The sequence below is a fragment of the Peromyscus leucopus genome, chromosome 23 (genome assembly GCF_004664715.2).
Source record: "Peromyscus leucopus breed LL Stock chromosome 23, UCI_PerLeu_2.1, whole genome shotgun sequence".
Classification (NCBI taxonomy): domain Eukaryota; kingdom Metazoa; phylum Chordata; class Mammalia; order Rodentia; family Cricetidae; genus Peromyscus; species Peromyscus leucopus.
Genome location: NC_051082.1, coordinates 21283685 through 21306754, shown reverse-complemented (window position 1 = coordinate 21306754; position 23070 = coordinate 21283685). Strand labels below are relative to the sequence as shown.

The following is a 23070-nucleotide window of genomic DNA, read 5'->3' as shown; positions in this document are numbered from 1 at the left end:
TGGCAGCAGGCACCTTTACTCACTGAGCCATCTCCCCGGCCCTGAAAGAAAAATGGGGTTATTATTATTATTATTATTATTTTAGAAAATAAAAATAAGCTCTGATTTAAAAAAAATAAAAAAGTTTTACACGAGCTTTTAACTTTTCAAGAGCAGAATACTAAATGTCCCTTATCTATTTCTGATTTTTATACTTCTCCTGCCACTGCTGTTCATCAGAATTAGGAAATACAATGTCTTCAGATAGGCGCACGTGCAGTATTGGTTATCTTTGTATTTTGTGATTTTAGTATGGAAGTACCACTATGTGTTTTTCTCTGACAAAAGTATTTATTTGTATTAACCTACACTTACTTTAGTAACCTAAAAGTACCATTGGTTCTCTATATAAAAATTGTACTGGTCTACATTTTTATTCTTTTTGTTAGTTTGTTTGAGGCCTGCAACTCATTGTGTAGAACAGGCTGGTCTCAAACTCACAGCCTCCCTGGGATTAAAGGTATGTGCCACCTTGCCTGGCTTTTTTTTTTTTTTTTTTTTGTAAGTGTAAAAATAATGTATTTCATGTGACCTTATACATGTCTCACAATTTGGGGAATTTTTACATAGGATATATTTATAATTTTCTGTGTTTTCAAGTTAAAAATACACAATGACATTATTTTATTTTTGTAGTTCCTCTATAACAGGTTCTATAGAATTTTCTAATTTTAGGCATGCTGTTTGCTAGAGCAGTTTTTCCCCCCTTTAGATGGGACTTTGGAGCACATTTAAAAGATGCTTTTAGAGAATGAACTCAAAATGCTTATTAATAGATGGAAATCTCCTTGTATTGTACCATAATTTTCTTAAGTAGAGCGTATCTCTTGTATCACATCTTGTTCCAGAAAGGATTCTTAATGACATGTGAAGACTTGCCCAACCTGCTGCGTTAACATACCAATCGAGATGAGTGAGTGGATGAGTGATTTGGAGTAGACAGAGAGTTAAGGTGGGAACAAGGACCAGCTCTGTACCAAATGCTTGGGCTAAAGTATGGAGTTTCTGGTTGAGGGTAAAGAGGTGGCTGTGCTCTTAGCAGCCTGCTGAGAAAGGGATATAATGGCTTAGTGACCTTGAAAGATAATCAGAAACGCCTCAGCTCGGTTGTTTAGTTGCTTTGGAAGGGCTGTGTGCTCTGTTCCGTCTTAGCTGAATCACCCCTGGCCTCATGTGATCCAGGTGTTTCAATCTTACTATTCAATCAGGGTCTGTCTGTTTCACGTGATCCAGATAAGACTGTACAGTCTTCAGACTACTACCTTCAGAAGTAGTTTGTTTTTCAGCTTTTGTTTTGATTTTGTGCTGTCTGGAAAGTACCTTGAGTACATCTGTTTTGTGTTGTTGGGCAGTCAGAACCGTGTGTGTGTGTGTGTGTGTGTGTGTGTGTGTGTGTGTGTGTGTGTGTGTGTGTGTTAGATGGGCTGAAAGGATAACAAAACCAGAGTGAGGATTTATTTCTAGAAGTAGGTTTTGAGATACTAGCTTCAGCACAGAGATCTTTAGCTTGAAAAGCCCACACATAGGACTTAGTTTAAGATGGGAACATAGCCACTTAGGTACTGAAAAGTAACTCTTTCAGTAATAATAGTTAGTTTTTCTAGAGTGCCGGCATGGTTGGTGTGGCCAGGAGACTGTTCTTATTTACCCTTAGTAAACAGTAGGTGGGACCATCCTTGCCTAAATACAGTTGTGCAATGTTGTGGCTCCTTAATTACATTTCCATCAACTTTAGACATTGTTTTTTTAATGTGCCCTGAAGAATGAGTTGGACCAGTGACCAAAGCTTTGACTATAATAAGGATAATGCAAATGAGAATTCTAGAAACAGAAACAGAATTAACAGCCAATGAGATAAATTGACTAACATATATCACAGGGTTTGGTGTGCAGTGCAGTGATGCAGTATGTTCATAGTGTGCACAGACCTCTGGCCTTCATCTTCAGAAGTACATGAAAGAAAAAGACCAAAAAAAAAAAAAAAAAAAAACCAAAGTTTTCTATAATTAGTGTCTTGGGATAATATGCTTGGTGTCTATGTAGCAAATTATGTTTCAGTCTTCAAAAATTTGTTAGCTACTATAGTTGGAACCTAATGTGGTAATTGTGTAGTTTGTGGAAGGTTTCAGATTCTGTCCAGCCACAAATATATCACTTTTAATACTATTGATGAGATTCAGGTGGCAAAGTTGCCTTCATACCCATATGCTAACCACTGACTCTTTATTTAACTTTATTTTTTTAATTCATTTTACATACCAACCACAGATTCCTCCTCATCCCTCCTCCTGCTCTCCCCTCCTCCCACTCCTCCTCACCTTCCCCCCTCCACCCCTCCTTCCTTCCTCCAGCAGGGTGAGTTCTCCCATGGGGGGATAGCTAAGCCTGGTACATTTAGTTGAGGCAGGACCAAGCCCCTCCCCACTTTATTAATAACTACTGACTCTTCTGCAAAACTTTATTATATTGTTACCTGCCCCGCAAAATAGAATGTTTTATGACAGGGACAACATTAAAATAGCATATTTCAGCCATATATATATCTATATATATATCTATATATATAGATATATATATAATATTTTGTGGTGCTGGGAATCAATCCCAGTACCTCATACTTTTTAGGCAAGTGCTCTGCACTACACCCCAGCCACACACACATTAGAGTCACATTTATTCCATTTTCTCTCTAATTTCTTTTTTAAAAATAATTTTTTTGTGTGTATTTGGGTGTCTTTCCTGCATGTATGTGCATGCAGTGCCTGAGGAAGTCAGAAGATCCTCTGGACCTGGAGTTATAGCAGTTGTTAGCCACCATGTGAATGCTGGGAACAGAACCCAGGTCTTCTCCAAGATCAGTTAGTGCTCTTAATCACTAAGCCATCACTCAGTCCCCTCTAATAACTTCCTTAAAAATTTTATTACTTGCACATGTGTATTTGTGAGTGTGTGTGTGTGTGTGTGTGTGTTTATGTGTATGTGCGTGCCTGCATGCATACTGCAAATACCATGACATGCGTATGGAGATCAGAGGACAACTTTCTGGAGTTAGTTCTCTCCTTCCACCTTTATGTGGGTTCCAGGAATTGAACTGAAGTCATCAGGCTTGTGCAGCAAAGGCCTTTACCTGCTGAGCCATCTCACTAGCCTCTAATAACTTCTTATATTTTTTTGGGAGGGGGGCAGGGTTTCTCCGTGTAGCCTTGACCATTCTGGAACTCACTCAGTAGACCAGACTGACCTCGAACTCACAGAGATCTGCCTGCCTCTGTTTCTGGTGTGCTGGGATTAAAGGTGTTTTGACACTACCACCAGCCTTTGTTTTTTTTTTTCTTTTGACATAGAGTTTTGCTAGCTAATTCAAACTGCCCTTAAACTTGCAGTCCTCCTGTCTTAGCCTCCTAGGTGTTGGGCTTTGACTTGTATGGCTTTCTTTCTTCCCTTTCCTTTTCTTTTTGTGAGACAGGATCTTAAGTATCCCAGGTTGATCTCCTATTCGCTGTGTAGCTGAGGATGACCTTGAACTCCCGATCCTGGCTGCTAGTATCATAGGCATATGTCACTATATATAGTTTATGTGGTGCTGGAGAAGGAACATTAGGCTCCTCCATGCTAGGCAAGCACTCATCAGCTGGTGCCTTCCTAGCACCAAGCTTTGATTTTTATCTCTTCCCAAATTTTCCTCTATTCTCTCTAGCAGCACATCCTGGGTTCTCTGCCGTTTACTGGAGTCACCTCCTTATAAAACTGTTGCCCATTTTCCAGGACCTGGACCCTCCTAGTGTGAAGTACTTCAGAAGCTCCTTAGTGCATTTGTGATAGTGCCTTTAAACACTGATATTTCACGTTGTTTGGAGCTTTCTAGTTCTTAGCAGGAGGTTGGCACAGGCTTCTGTCATACTCAGAAAAGGGCATCTTAGGCTGGAGGGATGGCTCAGTCGTTTTGAGCGCTTGTTGATCTTCAAGGACTTGGGTTCAATTCCCAGCACCCACATGGTGGCTCACAACCACCTATAACTCTAGTTCTAGAGAGCCTGTCTTCTTCTGGACTCTGTGGGCACCAGGCACATATGTGGTACGTAGACATACATACAGACAAAACACCAATATGAATAAAATAAAAATAATTGAAAAAGAAAAGGGCATCCCCTCCTGGGGTCAGGAGGAGAGATGAGTCGCTTCACACCTGTGGTGCTTTCTTTCTAGCTGTAATTTCCAAGGTGGTTCCCAGTAGCATTGTTAGGACCTGGATAAACTCAGATTCTCAGACCTTGTGACTCAAAAGTGTATGAGAAAAGGTGAAATGGCTAAAGCAGAACTAAGTCAGATAGAACTGAAAACAACCCTCCTGTGGTGGAGATAGATGCTTTATGTATCAAAGTGCTGTTCCTCGGGTGGAGCCAAGACTGTTTGCTTAGGTACTTAGTGGTTGTCCATCTCAGTGCTGACTGCTTCTCCAGAAGAGTATTGAGAGGGGAGGATGGTAGGCTAGCACAGCTGGATTATTGAGCCTTGGGGATGGTGTGCTCAGATTAGAGCTCTAACGTGCTCAAGTGAAGAGGATGTGACTGAGCACAGCGAAGGGTAGTTGCCTGGAAGTCCTGAAGAATGCCCCTCCACTGGCTCAGCTCACTCTCTAAATTGTGTCTCATGGATTGATTATCTTTGGGATGACTTGGACAGAGTAGTGTTTACATACTTTGTTTTGTAGCAGTTAACACGGAAGCCTGACGTCAGTTGTATACATGAAATATTGCTTTTACAAGGAATGTGTATCAAGCAGGGAAGTTGATGAAACCTGTATACAGATCTGAAATGCCATGTCTTTGTGTGATAGTGCCTTTATAACATAAAAGAAGGCAAAAAAAAAAAAAAAAAGATCATTCAAAAAAAGCATTTGGGAATCAAATGGAAAATTAGAGATACCAACATGGGAGCAGAGACTATCAGTAGTTAATTTATTTGAAAAAATTTACGTGTGGTAACAAATATCAATAAAAGTTGTTAATCAGGTGCTGAAGAAAGGGCTCAGGTTAAGAGTACATACTGCCATTACAGAGAACCTGTAGCACCCATGTTGGAGGCACACAACTACCTGTAGCTCCAGCTCCCTAGGACCCAACACCCTTTTCTGGCCTCCTTGAGCACCTGCACTCACATGTACACAGGACACCCTCTGCCCCCGCACATACATCACATAGTTAAAAATAATTTTTTTTTTTGGTTTTCGAGACAGGGTATCTATCTCTGTGTAGCTTTGGAGCCTGTTCTGGAACTCACTCTGTAGCCCAGGCTGGCCTCGAACTCACAGAGGTCTGCCTGCCTCTGCCTCCCAGTGCTGGGATTAAAGACGTGAGCCACCACTGCCCGGCTTAAAAATAAATCTTTAAAGGCAAACAGCAATAACATTGGATAACTGTTGATTGGCAAAAATGAAAGTTTTCTGATGCTGCTTCTGAGGCTGTGGGAAGTAGGTTCCCTTATCCTGGGAGTGTAATGGCAGGCAGGACAGGCATTGCCTTTTTCTGAGGCCTGTTTGGAGGCGTATATCAAAATGTCAAATGCATGCACTAGGACTTTCCACTTGGGTTTCGAGGAGGCTGCTCAGTTTGCAAAGAACCCGCCCATGCCCTTGTCCTGCCAGCTGCCAACCAATCTCAGGCTTTTATTATCTCTCTGTATAAGAGACTGCCTCATTGGCATATGTCAGTGTTATTTTCCACTCTCTTTTTGCCGCTCTATTTTGGTCACAGGTGAGGCCTTTTTAAAACTAGATGGACGTTTAAATTTGTGTATTCAGATTCACTTCCTTCTTGATTTTCCTGTAGCTTCTAGGTATAGAAGTTTCATAAACGTGTAATGTTAGGTCTTTCATCTTTCTGTCTCTCTTCAAAGATTTTAAGTTGTGGTGGTGTGATGGTGGACACTTGTAATCATCACATGGGAGTCTGAGTTAGGAGGACTGCAGGCCAGCTTGGGTTACATAGTGTGACAAATTGGAAACTTGGTCATCTCTTCCCTCTTTAAAAAAAATGTCGGATGTGATGGTGCACATCTTTAATCCCAGCAGAGGCAGGTGGATCCCTATAAATTCATTAATTATGTATATTTGTCTGTGCCCATGTGCAGGTGCTCATGGAGTCCAGAAGAGGGCATCAGATCCCCTGGAGCTGGAGTTACAGGAAGTTTTGAGCCACATATTGTGGATTAGGGAATCAAACTCAGACTTTCTGCAGGAGCAGCAAGAACAGAACCACTGAGCCCTCTCTGCAGCCTCTTGTTTTTATTTTTTGAGACAGGTTTTCATGTAACCTAGTCCATCCCAGACCTTGCTATCACTGAGTTTTATGTGTGTGGGTGTTTTGCTGACTTGTCTGTCATAGCTTGCATGCAGTACCTGTGGAGGCCAGAAGAGGGCATCAAACCCCTGAAACTGGAGTTACAGTTGTGAGCTGCTGTGAGTGCTGGGAATAGAACCCAGGTCCTCTAGCAAGAGCAGCCAGTGCTCTTAACCACCTAGCTGTCTCTCCAGCCTCTTTAACACATCTTTCCAGTTATTTTGAGGGATATCAGATTGCTGGCCAGTTATTCACAACTATTTATTTGAAACATTCCTTTTCCTTCCTTCCTTTAATATTATTTGTGTTATGGCATATTAGAATTCATTTGGAGGTTTTGTATTTGTATTTTTTAGTGTTTTTTTTTTAGTTCATACTGTTTTAATTAGTATGCAGGGAATAATTCAGAAGATTAATTTAGAAAATTAAAAACTGAAAAAAAGAAAAAAAAAGAAAATTAAAAGCTGTCCTGTGGAGGGTTTTGTTGTTTGATTTTGGTTTTGGTTTTTTAAGGCATGGTTTCTCTGTGTAGTCCTGACTGTCCTGGAACTTGTTCTGTAGACTAGACTCAAACTCAGAGATCCACCTGCCTCTGCCTCGCCAGTGCTGAGGTTAAAGGTGTGTGCCACCATTGCCCAGCAAAACTGTACTGTTTACTGTTGCTGGTAAGATATGGAATCATTTTGCCAAGTTCCAAAAAGTCTTGAGAATTTTATTTGTCATTTGTAGTAAATTTATAGATCTTGGAACCTGTGTCATTTTACTAATGTTTTATATGTATTTTATTCAGTATCACTGTACGTCTGACTAGTTATAGCCTTACCATTAGCTTTCTTCATTTCCATTTTTTTCCTTTGAGTCCAGGTTGATCTTGAACATGGACTCCTCCTACCTCAACCTCCCAAGAGCTAGGAGTATTCGTGTCTGTGACCATGCCTTTTATGTCAATATTTTTACATCAGCCACATGACTTTTTTATTAAAATATTTCTCCTAGGTGTTTTTACATGTTGATGTTACTGTGGGTGAGATATTTTGTACCTCATTATATATCTTGTTATTCAGCAATTGTTAGAGTTCCATAGATTTCATATACACGTCATAACTGGCTTGTTATAAGTTTATGAAATTTAGTTGTTCTAAGATTAATTACTCAGTGGTGGTGCACACTTTTAGTCCCAACACTCTGGAGGCAGAGGCAGGTGGATCTCTGAGTTAGTCTATAGAGCAAGTTTCAGGACAGCCAGTGCTATATAAAGAAACCCTGTCTAGAAAAACCAAAAAAAAAAAAAAAAAAAAAAAAAAAAAAGAAAAAAAGAAAAATAAGAAAAGAATAATTATTCAATGTTAATAGTATTTCTTTATTCAGGCTCTAAACTATATACTGCCCATGTTAAACAGTAAGACCCACAGAGCTTTTTACTTATGGTAGTGGCCCCGGTGTCTGTCAGTATGTAAAAATATTTGTTGAGTTATTGAGTAAACACTATAGAATATGTAGGTTGGTGTGGTGGTTCACACCTATAATGCCAGCACTCAGGAGATAATGCCAGCACTCAGGAGCCTGAGGCAGGAGAATTGCTATGAGTTTGACATCAGTATGGATCTCAGAGTGTGACCCTATGTCAGAAAAGCAAAATAACGAAAAAGAAGCTATCCCCTGTCAGCAGTGCTATTTTACATTCCCCTCAGTACAGGAATGCCTCGGGTAGTACCAATGTTTGTGTCAAATGATAGGTGTGAGTGATGCCTCACGCTGGGGGACTTTTCAGTTGTTAATTTTGTTTTTGGCAGTGCAGGGGATCGAACCCAGGGCCTTGAGCAAATTAGGCAAGTGCTCTACCACTGAACTACACCCCCAGCCCCGTCTGATGGCTTCTCCTTGTAATGTTCTCATGGCCAAGGGTGGTAATAGTTTCCCATGTACTCCTTGCTGGAATTGTTAAGGACAGTAAAGGACTGGAACTTTTGCCCTGCTTACAGCTAGCAAGTGAGCCTGTCAAAGTTGATAGCTACAGGCAGAAGACAGGAACAAAGGGACCCGCTATTCAGGATATCAGCAGAACAGGCTTTACGTCACAGGGAGTACCTTTGCCCCACAAGTCCCATGTAGGCAGTCACAGCTGAGGAGTTCAAGATTAAGGAACCCAGATTTCATGACTTTATTAGTCTATTGACTTTCACGGGGAGGGACGTGGTGCACTCACTGGACTGCACAGTAAACAGACTCTCCCTTTGTTCTGGAAAAGAACCCTTGTATCTCTTTTCTTTTTACATTTTCAGTTATGTTTTGTGTATGTTTGTAGATGCCCACACATCATGCTGTGTGTGCGGAGGTCAGAGGACAGCTTGCTGGAGTTCCTTCTCTCCTCCCACCATTTCAGACCCAAAGGTTGAACTCAGATTGTCTGGCTGGGCAGCAAGCTCTGACTGCCGAGTTTCTTGCCAGCCCTAGCCCATAAAGAGTCTCACTAGGTAGCCCAGGCTGGCCTTGAGTTCATGATCCTCCTGCCTCAGTCTGACCAGTACTTGGATTACCCCAACATCTGGCCAGAAAGTTCTTTCTTTCTTCTCTTTCCTTCTTTCCTTCCTTCCTTCCTTCCTTCCTTCCTTCCTTCCTTCCTTCCTTCCTTCCTTCCTTCCTTTCTTTCTTTCTTCTTTTTTTGGTTTTTCTCTGTATAACAGCTCTTGCTGTCCTGGACCTTGATTTGTAAACCTGGCTGTCCTCAAATTCACAGAGATCTGCCTGCCTCTGCTGCCTGATTGCTGGGATTAAAGGCGTGCGCCACCATCGTCCAGCTTAGGAAGTTCTTTCTTGGGAATTGTGCCTGAGAAATTTTTCCTGTATTTTTGTTCTCTGGGGGCTTGTCTTCCACTTCTTCTGTTGCTCTGCTCTGCTGCTTCCACATTCGGCAGCACCCAGGAGCAGCACAGAGCCAGCAGAGCCCTACAGAGTTTGGCTCCTACTCCAGCCACTGCGGCAGGGGTACAGGGTTGTCTGTCCCTGTGGTTAAGAGAAGGGATGGCAGTCAAGTAGGGGCTGGGGAGAGAGCTCTGTCAGGAAAGTACCTGGTGGTGGTGGGGGGGGGCGGCAGACTTGTAATCCCAGCACTGAGGAAGCAGAGACTGAGTGTCTGTCCCTGGGGCTCACTGGCCAGTCAGCCTAGCCTAATTGGTGAGTGGGAGACCCTGCCTTGGGGGCGGGGGGACGGTCCTGAGGAATGACACTTGAGGGTGACCTCTTGCCTCCATGTGAGTACCTGCGCTCGCACCCACCCACCCACACACATACCCACCACTAGACACAGTAGACTAGAAGGATCTCCCTGTGCCTTTCTCCTGCTTTGGCCAGAACTTGAGCTTTCCCTGTGTTGCAGGCCCAGTGTCTGATGCTGGAGGGAAATGGCGATCTCACTGAGGGTTTGGTGACACTGATACTGGGTTCTGATCTTCTCCCTAATTCACATATTCCCTCCTCCCCACCTCTCCCCCCCTTACTTTTGAGCATCCTAAGAAGAGTGTTCAGTGTGCCCTTTCTGTCTCTACAGCTCACTGTCAGGTCTTTTTCTCTGCATCCACTCATCTCGGTGATCTGCTTTTGGTTTCAGGTTATGCCTGACTTCCTTCTGGGTTTCACCTTGTGTCTGCATACCTTCAGGTTATGCCTGACTTCCTTCTGGGGTTCACCTTGTATCTGCATGCCTAAATATTCAGCCAAAGGGTGAGATTGTGCTCAAACCTCTCTGGCCAGTAGGGCTTTGGTTCTGAGGGGCAGAACCTGTGTATACAGAGGCAACTTGGTGGCTCCAGAAAACATATGAGAGTCTGAAGTCTGAGCACATACTTTGGCACATACATAGATCCACTAGTAGGTGGAATTTCATCTATTTGGTTTGTGCATGGTATATGTATGTGTCCATATGAGTGTGTAGATAGGTACACATGTGTGTATGTGTGTGGAAGCCAGAGGTTGAAGTTGGGTAGACTAACTTCTTCAGTTGCTGTTCTTATTTATTTATTTATTTATTTATTTATTTATTTATTTATTTATTTATTTATTTATTTTTAATGTTTTTATTTGCCATATGTGCTGGCACACACCTTTACTTCCAGCACTTGGGAGGCAGGGACAGGCAGATCTCTGAATTGGAGGTCAGCCTGGTCTACATAGCTAGGAACGGTAGATTGGTTCGTTCATTCATTCAGACAGGGTCTTGCTGTGCAGCCTAGGCTGACATCATACCTGTTATGTTCAGGGATGACCGTGAGCTCTTGATGCCACTGTTTCTACCTCCCAGTTGCTGAGGTCATAGTTAAGATGACTTCAGAGTTGAACTACTGAAACTGGTTCCCTGAAACATTCTGACTTGTTTAAATGGTTTATATTTCTGAATTTATCTTAAGAATTTACATACATGAATATGGAAAAACTTCTAGGACCTGATTTCTGTCCCTGGTGTATTTTCTTCCTAATCTTGTGCTTAGCTACCTTTTGAACCATTGGGGAAAAATAGCTAACATTCAGAATTACTGATAACAGTAAAAGAAAAAAACTTTTAAAATTATTATTTTGTTATTTTTATCCTGTGCATGTTTGTGTGTCAGTGTGTAGGTACACACTAGTGAAGGTGCCCACATACACTACATTCTTTAAACCCTGGGTTCAGGGTTCTAGGCAGTTGTACGTACCTGATAGGGGCACTGTGGGTGTGTGTCTGTGTAAGTATGTGCATATGAGTGTAGATTCCCACTGAAGCTAAAATAGGGTGTCAGATCCCCTGGAGCTCGAGTTATGGGCAGTTGTGAACTGTCCAGCGTGAATGCTGGGAACCTAACTGGTCCTCTGCAAGAGCAGTAAGCATTCTTAACGACTGAGCAGCCAGTTCCTCTGCTGAAAAACAATGGGTGCAGATTTGTGAGTTTGGACAAGCAGTTACAGATAGCATAGTAGAAAACTGTAATTTTACCTGTGTGTGAACCCCTTCTCTGTTGCTAGTTTTTAGTGGAGTTTATGTACTTTTGTTCCTCAGGAGTTAAAGGTCGTCCTTGACAGCATTGCAGGTATGATGCCAGCCTGGGCTACATAGCAAGACCCTGTCTGAATGAATGAATGAACAAACAACCTACCATTCCTTCTTATAAGTTGTTTATGTCATCTCTTTTGTTACAGTGATGGAATGACACATTCCCTATCAGTGGCTTGAAGTGTTATTATTATTAGTGTGTGCATGTATGTGTGAATAAAGAGACCCCACCATGCTTGTGGAAGTCAGAAAACAACTGGTGGAACTGATTAATTCCTCCCACCTTTATTTGGTTTCCTAATATCGAACTCAGGTTATCAGGCTTCTGCCAAACCATCATGCCCACCCATCGTGGACTCATACGCACATTCTCCATGTGCCCAGTGTGCTATCTGGATATCTTTTGGCATAATGGTCACATGTTTAGGGAGGTTAGCACATAGATTGTGTTCTTTAAAAATGTGCCAATCAGGTCACCAACAGCTGCCTTCTGGAAGCACAGTTCTGAATTTGTGAGGAAAGTTTGAGAATCGGATCAGTGGACTTGTCTCATAGAGCCGCAGTAGCAGGGCTGCACGATGAGGCTTCCTCACCCCTCCAGAGAGGGTGTACTCTTGTGAGCAGGTGCTTTAATGGGTCTGCTGGCAGCCAGCTAGCTATGTGCTGGTCCCATCATGGTCTCCTGCTTACATGGCTTCTCCTTAGGGTGGAGCTTGATGAGCTGGGGGTGGCTCTGGTGTTAGGTGGCTGTCAATATGTTTAGCCAATTTTTTTTTTCTTTTTTAGACAAATATCTTTAAGAAGTTCTTATGTGTATGGGTGTTTTGCTAGAATGTATGTGTGTGCACCATGTGTGTAACTGGCACCCATGGAGAGTTGCCTTATGGGTGCTGAGAGTGGAACCCAGGTCCTCTGGAAGAGCAGCCAGTGCTCTTAACTGATGAGCCATCTCTCCAACCACACACAAGTACCTTTCTGTCTTTTGGAAGCCCTCAGCTCTGTCAGATCTTAAAGAAAAGCTTATTCACCATGAAAAAGGAGCTGTAGCAACAATGTCTGAAACAAAGGATCCTTAGAATAGATATATCTTTCTTTGAAAAAGCAAAAGTGTAGCTAATGATTCTAGGGTATTCCTCCCTTGAAGTCCTTCCCACTCAGCATTTTCCTTCACTTGTTCTTAATAAATTTACCTTTACTCTGCTCAAACAACTAAAAAAGAAAGTTGTCAGCTGAGGCATGAGCGTTATTTGTATGGGAAACAGTGATCCCACTGAAATTTTTGTGCATGTGTGTGAGTTTGGACAAGCAGTTGCAGATAGTGTAATAGAAAAAAAATTGTAATCTTACCTGCGTGTGAACCTCTTCTCTGTTACTTGTTTTTAGTACAGTTTATATACTTCTATTTTCCTTTTAGTACTGTGGATTGAACACAGGGCCTCCCACATGCTGGGCAAATACCCTACCACTGAGGTAGATCCTCAGCCCTCTCTTTATGTAATTTTTTTTAACATTTTAAAATTTTTAGTTATTTGTGCATGTGTAGGGTTGGGTTTGTGCACACGCCACTGTGTATGGAGGTCAGAAGACAACTTTAAAGAGTTGTGTCTTCTTCCACCATGTGAGTCACTTACCCACCGAGTCATCCTGCCAGCCCATGAACTAAAATGTTTTACTGTTTTTTGTTTTTAATGTTGAGACAGGTCTCTCTGTAGCCGTGGCTGTCCTGGAACTCTATGTAGACCAGGCTGGCCTCAAACTCAACAGAGATTCGCCTGCCTGGGATTAAAGGCCTGTGGGACTACACCTGGCTTTGTTTTTAATTGTTTTTTTTTTTTTTGTTTGTTTGTTTGTTTTGAGATAGGGTCTTTTGCGGTCCCTGCAAGTGTCATGGCAGGTAGAGAAACACACCTCAAAAATATGAAAATGAAAACTCAGTTCAGCCCAAATTAGCCAGCCATGCTAGATCTTTGGGAGTCTGATGCCAAGTGGTTTATTGGCAGCATATTTAAACACAGTACAATTTGGGGAAAAGTTCCTGATGTCATATAATCCCTGGTGTACAAGGAGGTATAATTATATAAATTCAATTCAAAGTGCATGTCACTACTTCCTAGAAGATGGGTTCTAGAGATAGGCTACCTGTACTAGCTTAAGGGCCTAGGGAAGGATCTGGTCTTGTTCATACAGATAGTGAACAGGTCATTTGGGCTATTAGCCATCTCCAGTCCTGATTGTGGGAGCTTGGGGGAGCTCCTGGCTATACAGATAATGTAAGGATCATTTCGACTATTAGCCACCTCTGGTCCTGGTTGTGGGAGCTTGATATGGCCTGGCCCTACAGATAACACAGATCACCAGGCTATTAATTACCTCCAATTCCCAGTCTTCTGGATGGAAAAACAGCTTCTATATAATGGACAGGTTGTGTCTGTGGTGGCTGCACCTCTTTACATTCCTACTCAACAGTACAAAAAGGTTCTGATTTCTTCACATTCTTAACAACACCTTCAATTTGTGAGTGTGTGTGTGTGTGTGTGTGTGTGTTTAAGGTGAATTTCCTACCAATGTGAAGTGATGTCTCATTGTGGTTTTGATTTATTCCAATAGTTTCTCTCAAGCATTTGCTGACTATTAAATATTTATTTTGAGATAAAGTTTCTGTAAGCTAGGTAGGCCCAGAACCTGCAGTCCTCCTGCTTCGGATTTCTGGAATTATAGGCATATGCCAACATGCCCAGTTTTTGTTAGTCATTTTTGTTTGTTTGTGAGAGGCAGGGTCTTACTGTGTATTCCTGGCTGGCCCAGAACTCACAGAGATCCACTTGCCTCTGTTTTCCGAGTGCTAGGATTAAAGGCGTGCACCACCATCTCAGCTTGTTGGCCATTATACAGAGTATATTTTATTAATTTTGTTTGTGTGTAAGCATGTGCCACAGCACGTGTGAGGAGGCCAGTGGACAGCTTTTAGGAGTTGTCTCTCCATCTCCCATGCAAGTCGGAGGGCTCAAACTCAGGTCATCAACTGGTTACGTCACTGGTAGCCACCCCCCACCCCCACCTAGCCAGTGAGGTCCTTTTACCTTTCTGCCAGTTTCCAGTCCTCTTGGATCTGCTTCTGCCGGGCAGAATCTTTAGCTGCTGAGCCGTGTGTGTGTGTGTGTGTGTGTGTGTGTGTGTGTGTGTGTGTGTGTGTGTGTGTGTGTTTGAGACAGGGTCTTGCTATCTGCTGGCCATTTTTATTTCTTCTTTGGAGTTGTCTACTCTAGTTCTTTGTCTTGTTGGATTGTCAGTGTGCTTTTTATGATTTGGGTTTTGCCTTTTCTGTAGATGTTGGAAATGTCCTCTCTCAGTCCATAGGCTGCCCCTTTACTCTGCTGATTGCTTTGCTGTGCAGAGGTTTTCAAGTTTGCTCTTGTCCCATTTGTCTGTTTTTGTTTCTTTGGTGTAGTGAAGAAGTCCTTGCCAGTGTCAGGAGGCTTTTCTTCTAGGAGTTTAAAGCTTTATGCTTAGGTCTCTAATCCAGTATTAGTCTGTTAAGGTGCACTGTGTATTTTGGGCCATCAGATTGAAGTCTTTCTTTAGTGTGACTCTGCTTGAACTTGCCAGGTTTAACTTTGGGTTTTGTTCTGTCTTTCCTCCCTCTCTTCCTTTTTCCCCTTACGGCTTGAAGATCTTGGACTCACTTGAATTTTTCTTCATGAGTGTTGTATTTTAGTAGTATGGTACTAAATTAGTTTTCAATGCTTTCTCACTCCTTGGTTATCAGGAAGAAGATGAGCCTGAAGTCCGAACGCCGGGGAATTCATGTGGATCAATCTGAGCTCCTGTGCAAGAAAGGATGCGGTTACTACGGCAACCCTGCCTGGCAGGGTTTCTGCTCCAAGTGCTGGAGGGAGGAGTACCACAAGGCCCGGCAGAAACAGATCCAAGAGGACTGGGAACTGGCAGAAAGGTAAAAGGACCTCACTGGCTAGGTGTGTGTGTGTGTGGGGGGGGCTACCAGTGACATAACCAGGCACAAAGTCCTGCCATTGCCCAGCCGTACTCTCTCTTACTAAGAACTATCTATCAGCAGGTCAATTTGTCATCAAGAGAGGATTCTTTCTTCTTTCTGGTCAATACTCATTAAATCACTTTTAGTGATTTCTTCTTTTTGTGTTTGTTGATTTTACATTTGAGTGTGCTGTTCTTACCTCTTTTGAAGGCAAGCATACTTTGTGGTAAAGATGAACTGAGGTCACACATGTGACATGCTGCACACAGGGTTTGACAAGTGACGCTCAAGTATTGCTCTTCTCATTCTTTTGACATACCCAGCATGGCAGGCACGCAGTACCATGTAAAACACTCAGTAATCAACGCTAGTTTATGTACATGGTCCTTAAATTGGGGATATTCAATTTTTCTTTTAAAATGGGATCACTCCAAAGTAGTTGTCATTTCTGAATATGAGTATGACAAAAATTCAAAGGTAGAAGTTCTGGGGCTTGGAAAATGCCAGGAGTAAAGCTGATCCTTTGCCATGACATCCTGCTGACTGTGATGCTGTCTCAGTGGGTCAAACCAGATGCTAGCGCTTGCTGCTCTTCCGTGTCTAGTCACTTGGTACTTGTTGAGTAACTATGCTGTTCATGTTCACATCCTTGGTGAACTCAGAGAATTAGGGCTTGTGATCTACTTCCAGGGCCTGTGATCTTAACTGCTGGGCCATCTCTAGCCTCTTAGGTTTTTATATAGCTCCTGGAGGTAAGTACTGAAGTATAGATATAAACAGGGTAACTTCGTGGGTTTGTAATCTTTCTGGGTTCTCTGCCACACAGTGAGTTCCAGAATGATAGTTGGTTTGCAGTCAGTTCCTCATCATTTGGAGACTTCAGTGTATTCAGCATATAGTCCATCTCATTATCAGTGATCCTCCTGTCTCTGCCTTCCAAGTGCTGGAGGCACAGGTGTGAGCCACCAAGCCTGGCTAGAAGCCACACTTTATGTCTAAGTTCCCGTTGGAAACTATACTTTCGTGTATTAGACTCCTAGTCATCCTATATCTCAAGCTGACCTCAAACTTACTATGTCATCGAGGATTACCCCGGACTTTTGATATTCCTGCCTTTACCTCCCAAGTACTGGGAATACAGGTGTATGCAGTGCTGGGGCTGAACTCAGGGTTTTGTGAGTGCTAGGCAAGCAGTGTATCAGCTGAGCTACATCCTAAGCCTTACATTTTTAAAATTACATTTCTTTCTATATTTTTTAAGACGTATTTTTTATGTGTGTGGGTGCCTGCAAGTATGTAAGTGCACCACATGTGTTCAGTGCCTGGGGAGACCAGAAGAAGTCAGACTCTCTAGAGCTGGAGTTATAGAAGGTTGTGAGTTGCCACGTGGGTGCTGGGAACCAAATCCAGATCCTCTACACAAGCAGCAGTTGCTTTTGCACACTGAGCCATCTGTCCAGCTCCTCCATTGATTTATTATGTGTGTGTGAGTGTGCAGATGTCACAGTGCTTGTTTGGAGGACGGAGGACAACTTACAGCGGTTCTTTCCTTCTACCATTGGAGCTCAGGGGTCAAACTCAAGAGGTCAGCCTGGTGACCAGTGTCTTTACACACTGAGCCATCTCACCAACCCTCCTTAGCCCTGTTTTTTTCTTTGGTGTTTTTGAGACAGGGTTTCTCTGTGTAGCCCTGGCTGCCCTGAAACTCACTCTGTAGACCAGACTGGCCTGGAACTCACAGAGATCGCCTGCCTCTGCCTCCTGAGTGCTGGGATTAAAGGTATGTGCCTCCATCACCCAGCACCATTTCTTAATATGGTAATTTGAGACAGGGTCTTAGTCTATAACCCAGACTGACCTCAAACTCAGCAATCTTGCCTTGGCCTTCCAAATGCTGAGATTATAAGTATAAAGCCTGTTTGTTTGTTTTTTGTTTGTTTTGTTTTGTTGAGGTCCTGGGGATTAAACCCATACATTGAACTCTTCAACAGGTATAGAATTTCATCTTATAGCTATGTACTAGAGCCCTCAGACCCATTTGGTATATTTAGCTCCTGTTTATGAAGTTTTCAGATCCTCTTCAGTCATTTAAACAAGATTTTTTAGACCCTAGGAAAGCTTGGAGAGGATCCAGATTGTTACAGTTCTCTCCCTGAATTTCAGACTTCAGCGGGAGGAGGAAGAGGCCTTCGCTAGCAGCCAGAGCAGCCAGGGAGCTCAGTCCCTCACATTCTCCAAGTTCGAGGAAAAGAAAACCAATGAGAAGACCCGCAAGGTCACCACGGTGAAGAAGTTCTTCAGTGCCTCTTCCAGGGTTGGATCCAAGAAGGGTAATTTTCTCTCTTCTTCTTGTATGACTGAATAAGTGGCAGACTAGATCTAGAAGGCAGGTGGACTCAGCCTTTTACATCTGTGAGCCTAAGAGAATTCTAGTCCAGCTTTAACACAGAAATCAAGTTTGATGGCCAGACAACACATGAAATAAATAATAATTCCCTTTGATTCAGAGACAGTTTGTTTGTTCCACAGGAGAAATAAAGGGAATTGAATGTGTAGTTCTGTTTATAAGACTCTCCATTCTCATCCAAACTACTTACCATTGGCTACTTAATTTTTTTTTTAACCTTTATTTTTTGGATCCTTGTTTTCCTTGTGTAATGTCCACTCTGTTCATACGATATCAGAAGTGGCTCTTTTTGGGATTGAACGTCACCCAAGAGATGTTTCTCTCCCAAAGCTTATTTACTATGCTATTAGGAAACATACAGATAGAAAAAGGCTCATTTGAGGCTCTTGAGTAACTCAATGTAAGTATTTTCTTATAGACAGATTTGTAGTCTTTCATCTATTTAAAAAATCTTTATGTGTATGAGTGTTTTGTTTGCTTGTATGTCTGTGTATCACTGTGTGCCTGGTGCCCTCAGAGCCCACAAATGGGTGTTGGATGCCTCAGAACTGAAGTTACAGATAGTTATGTGGTGCTATGTGGGTTCTGGGAATTGAACTTGGGTCTTCTGGAAGAGCAGTCAGTGATCTTAACTACTGAACCATCTCTCCAGCTCCTCATTCATCTGTGTTCTCTCTCTCTCTCTCTCTCTCTCTCTCTCTCTCTCTCTCTCTCTTTCTTGGTTTTTCGAGACAGAGTTTCTCACTGTAACAGCCCTGGCTGTCTTGCAACTCTCTCTATAGACTAGGCTAGTCTTGAACTCAAAGAGATCTGCCTGCCTCTGTCTCCTGAGTGCTAGGATTAAAGGTGTGCACTGCCACCACTCGGCTTCCACCTTGTTTTCTGCGGCAGAGTCTCTCAATGAACCCAAGCCTCCCTGATTTAGCTAGACTAGCTGGCCATTGAGTCCCAGGGGTCTTCCGTCTCTGTCCCCCCAGGCTTGGGATTATAGGCTTGTGCCAGCAGGCCAGCTTTGGTGTGAACTCGGAGAGCTGAACGGAGGTCTTCATGCTTGTGCGGCAAAGCACTTTACAGTCTCCCTTGCTCCTTCATCTACTTCTTTTTCTCACCTAAAAAAAAATGCTTTAATTTTTTATGTGAGTGCAAGTGCTTGAAGAGACAAGAGGAGTGGGATCCCCGGAGTTGGAGTTACAGGCAGTTGTGAGTTGTCTGATGTGGGTGCTGGGAACTGAACTCAGGTCCTCTGGAAGAAGCAGTATGTGCTCTTAACTGCTGAGGCTCTCTCGGCCCTCAACTGCTTCCTAAAATGGTCAGTGAGGACTGGACAGATAGCTTAGTAGTTAAGGGCCCTTGTTTTTGTGGAGGACTCCAGTTCTGTCAGGACTGCAGCTTCATGGGAACCAATGCCTTTGGCCTGTGTGGGCACCTGTACTTATTCACACATATACACAATCGCAAATAATAAAAATGCATTAAAAATGCTGTGTAGAGAAGATTGTCATTAAAGGCATAGTGATTTGATACTGGTGAGATGGTTCAGCAGTCAGGAGTACTAGCTGCTCTTCTAGAGGACCCAGGTTTGAGATCCAGCACCCACATGGTAGCTGACAGCTGTCTGTAACTCCAGTTCCAGGGGATCCAGTACCCTCTTCTGGCCTTCTTGGTCACTGGGCATAGAACTAGTACACAGACATTTATGCAGGCAAAACATCCATCCATATGAAATAAAATTAAAACAATAAATAAATAAAATTAAAGGCTCAGTGAGCAGACAGGCTAGTGGAAAGAGGTTTGAGTGAGGCTGAAAAGATACTGGTTGTGTCTGAGCCTCGCAGCCTTATGCTGTAAGTGTGAAATGGTGAGAGAGACTGAGGGTGCACATAGATGCTGGCAGGATGATTGCTTTCTCAGAGCCCATGCATGCTTCCCAGAGCAAATGGATTACATACAGGCAGAATGAGCAATGATAGCCCCCGGAAGACCCTTTCCGCCCTTCCAGATATGATGATTATTGCTGTTTACATTTAATACCTACATATGTGATTTCTGCATATGCAGGCCTCATGTAGTCATTTTGTATATAACGTAAGTACATGCTAAATATAATGTTGTATTAAGTATGTCCATATATTGAATGAGATTCCTATTGCATAGGCATCTGGTGCCCATGCACTTTTCCAGTCTCTGTTGCTGGTCTCAGGAAGTCTCATTCTAAAAGCCTCTTGTGCAGTCTGAGTCCAATGCAGCACTGCATGGTACAGATAAACGATCCCATACAATAAAAGATTTGCATTGTAAAAACTCGTGTGCAAAATAGCTTTTACCTTTGCATCCCTCTTCTGAGAACAGATTCCTTGAAGCATATTTGCTCAATGAAGTGCTTTTTGGTTGTTGTCTGGGGGAGCTTGATGGGACTCCAGTGACTGACATGGAGCTGAGGCCAGGAGTCACATTCACTTGCCACATTCTTTCTATAAGATATTTGGGGGTATATTATGTGAAAAAGCAATTTTTTAAATTCAAAAGAGAGATTTGACTGGGCCAGCACAGTGGCTCAGTCCATAAAGGCATTTCTTTCCAAGCCTGATGACCTGAGTTTGAATGATCCCCAGAGCTTATGTAGTAGAAGGAAAAAACTGAGTCCCAAAAATTGTCTTCGGACCTCCATAGGTGCACTGCAACATGTGTACTCCCATACATAAGCACGCACATGCACATTCTCACACTAACCAAATGCAAGATACTTGGCCCAGTCTTCAGATTCTGAGTATTGGAAAGTAACTATTACATTTAGGAATTCTGTAGCTTCCCTAGCAATGCCAGCACAAATCTCTGAAATGTTGGCAAGGAGGGACTGATTAATGTTCCTATGGGCTAGCTCTTTGTCGGTCAGCTGCCTTGTTGCCTTTCCAGCTTCTAGGAAAACGTTGTCACCAGTAGGGAGTTCTACTTTTCCCTTTGGTTTCTATCTGTTACCCACTTCCCCAATACTGGGGATTAAATTTAGGGTCTCCTGAGTGTTAGGCAGGGGCTCTAGTAGCACCAGGTATGTCCCCAGTCCTTGGGTTTTCTAGACAGGGTCATGCTTGGAGCCTCAGATTGGCCTTGAACTCACCGTGTAGCTCAGGCTCACCTTGAAGATTTTTCAAACTTGGAATCTTCGTGCCCTCATCTCCTGGAGTAAGACGCATGCACCACCACATCTGCCTTTTGCTTTTCAATGTTAGGAGTTGGACTCCAGCTTTTTAACATTGTAGCTGTTTTGTAGGGAGAAAGCTTCAGAGTCTTTAAAAATCCTTCATTTCTCAGTGAGGGTGCTGTTGGCTGTTAGTTCACGGGTTGCTTATGTAAGTTGCCATGTGAGCTTTCCACTTCAGCCTACTTGCTTGTTTGGCCTTTCTGTGAGCACACTCAGCAGATACCAGGTGCAGTTTCAACTTACAGTCCAGACCAGTGGTCAACTTTATTATTCTGTCTTTATTTTACTTCCTTAATACGTGCTCCTGTTAGTTTTATTTATATTAGTAGTACAAAAGAATGGTCTTAAGCCAAGGGAGTGTGGTTGCAAACAAAGCATAGTCTTCTAAGGGATTTGAAGAATTTGTGTGTGTGGTAAATGTATGTGTTTTTGTGGGTGTGTGCATTTGTTGAGTGGGTGTCAAATAGGTCGACATTGGGTACCTTATTTCATTATTTTCCACCTTACTATCTGCAGTAGGGTCTCTCGGTGAACCTGGAGCTCACCAATTTGGATAGGCTGACTGGCAGTGAGATCTAGTATCTGCCGTCCCATTGCTGGGATTACAGACATGACAGTTCACCTGGCTTTTTTAGTGGGTGATGGGAATCAAACTCAGGTTCCCAAGATTGTGTTACAAATACTTGACCCTCCCCACCTCCTCAGGCTATTACTATTATTATTATTATTATTATTATTATTATTATTATTATATTGTATGAGTGTGTCCATGTGTGAGTACCATGCTCAGGGAGGCCAAAAGAGAGCATTGGGTCCACTGGAGCTGTAGTTATGGGTGGTTGTGAACCATTCAACATGCGTGCTGGGAACTGGTTGTAAACCGTTCATGGGTGCTGGGAACTAGACTGGGTCTTTTGGAAGAGCAGTATGTGCTCTTAGCCAGTAATCCATCTTTTGAGCCCCTCTGGGACTGATTTAGGTAGACATAAACAGATGCTGCAATAATCACAGGGTGGTACAGTGTAGTTATAAAGAACCTGCCTGGGCTTGGGATTCCAATCTGGTTTTAAATCCCAGCTCTCCCTTTACTAGCACGTGGCTCTGGACAGGTAGTGACAGGTTCTCTAAGATTCACATGTAAGGTGGTACTATCACCCACCTTGTGAAATTGTAACGAGTTAGTGAGGGATTAAGGAGCACCTACTAAGCGCTCCTTGAATGACAGCTGAAACACTACTTTCCTTCTGGTACAGGGTTGCTCAGCTGGAAAGCCTTGTAAACTGTTTAGCTGTGATGGACAGCTTGAGAATCCTGTTTGACTGGATGGACTTGAACTGTAAATTATGTTTCTATTTGAGAAACTCGAGATAAGTTGATGTGCAAACTCTGGCTGCTTGGCCCCTGCAAACACTCCAGTTGTAATGTGACTGGATTGTTCTTTTCCATCTCCTTTCTTCTTGTTTGTTTTGTTTGGTTGAAAGCTTTTTGTGTTGTCTGGAGAGCACCGATAGAGCCAATCCCGTCTTCTAGCACTGAGCTCTACCCCAGCTCCTCTGCTTACATTTTAAAGGGGGATTTGAGGTAGGCTGGGTTTTTTAGACAACATCTCACTTTGTAATTCAGGATGTCCTTGAACTCCCAACAGTCCTTGTTTCAGCCTTGAAAGTGCTGAGATTATAGGTATGAACAGTTGCTCAGCTGAGGACTTTCCCCCCTTTGTTTAATCAGAAGTATTTGTTGGAGAGGAGTGTACATAAGCAAAACAGTGAAGGGGATGCCTGGGCTTTCTTGCTTGCCCTTGACCCTGAAGCTTTCAGTCCCATGGCATTCTTTGCCTCTGGGGTAAGGGAGTATAGGGAGGCATCTGGCTCAGGAGTCAGACATCCAGACTCTAGTTCAGTTCTGCCCTTAACCATGGAAGCAACTGAAGACCATTCAAGTTTCTAAACACCTTCAAGCCTCGGCTGCTTCATTCTAGGGATACTACCTGGTGTGTGTGAGGATTGCACAGCAGTCTCGTAGAAGCACTTAATATATGGTTGTACTCACTGTAAGCCATTACCTTTATTA

The 23070-nt window shown here is 42.9% G+C and overlaps 1 protein-coding gene and 1 long non-coding RNA gene across 5 annotated transcripts in view; one reads left to right on the top strand and one right to left on the bottom strand.

Moving 5' to 3' along the window:
* LOC119086517 lies at positions 1–21153 on the bottom strand. The gene is made up of 3 exons (XR_005089814.1): positions 20935–21153; positions 20126–20272; positions 1–41 (listed from the first exon to the last, which is right to left on the bottom strand). It is a non-coding gene; the product is annotated as an uncharacterized LOC119086517 (long non-coding RNA).
* Rabgef1 (RAB guanine nucleotide exchange factor 1) overlaps positions 1–23070 on the top strand; it is a 48691-nt gene that overhangs the window by 5066 nt on the left and 20555 nt on the right. For all 4 annotated transcript variants that reach the window (XM_037198278.1, XM_028870148.1, XM_028870146.1 and 1 more), the window contains exons 2-3: positions 15167–15352; positions 17558–17724. Coding sequence is in view for 3 of the 4 variants with exons in the window: in XM_028870148.1 (XP_028725981.1) it covers positions 15174–15352; positions 17558–17724 (346 nt within the window). In the remaining variant the exon portion in view is untranslated. The remainder of the gene's footprint in view (positions 1–15166; positions 15353–17557; positions 17725–23070) is intronic.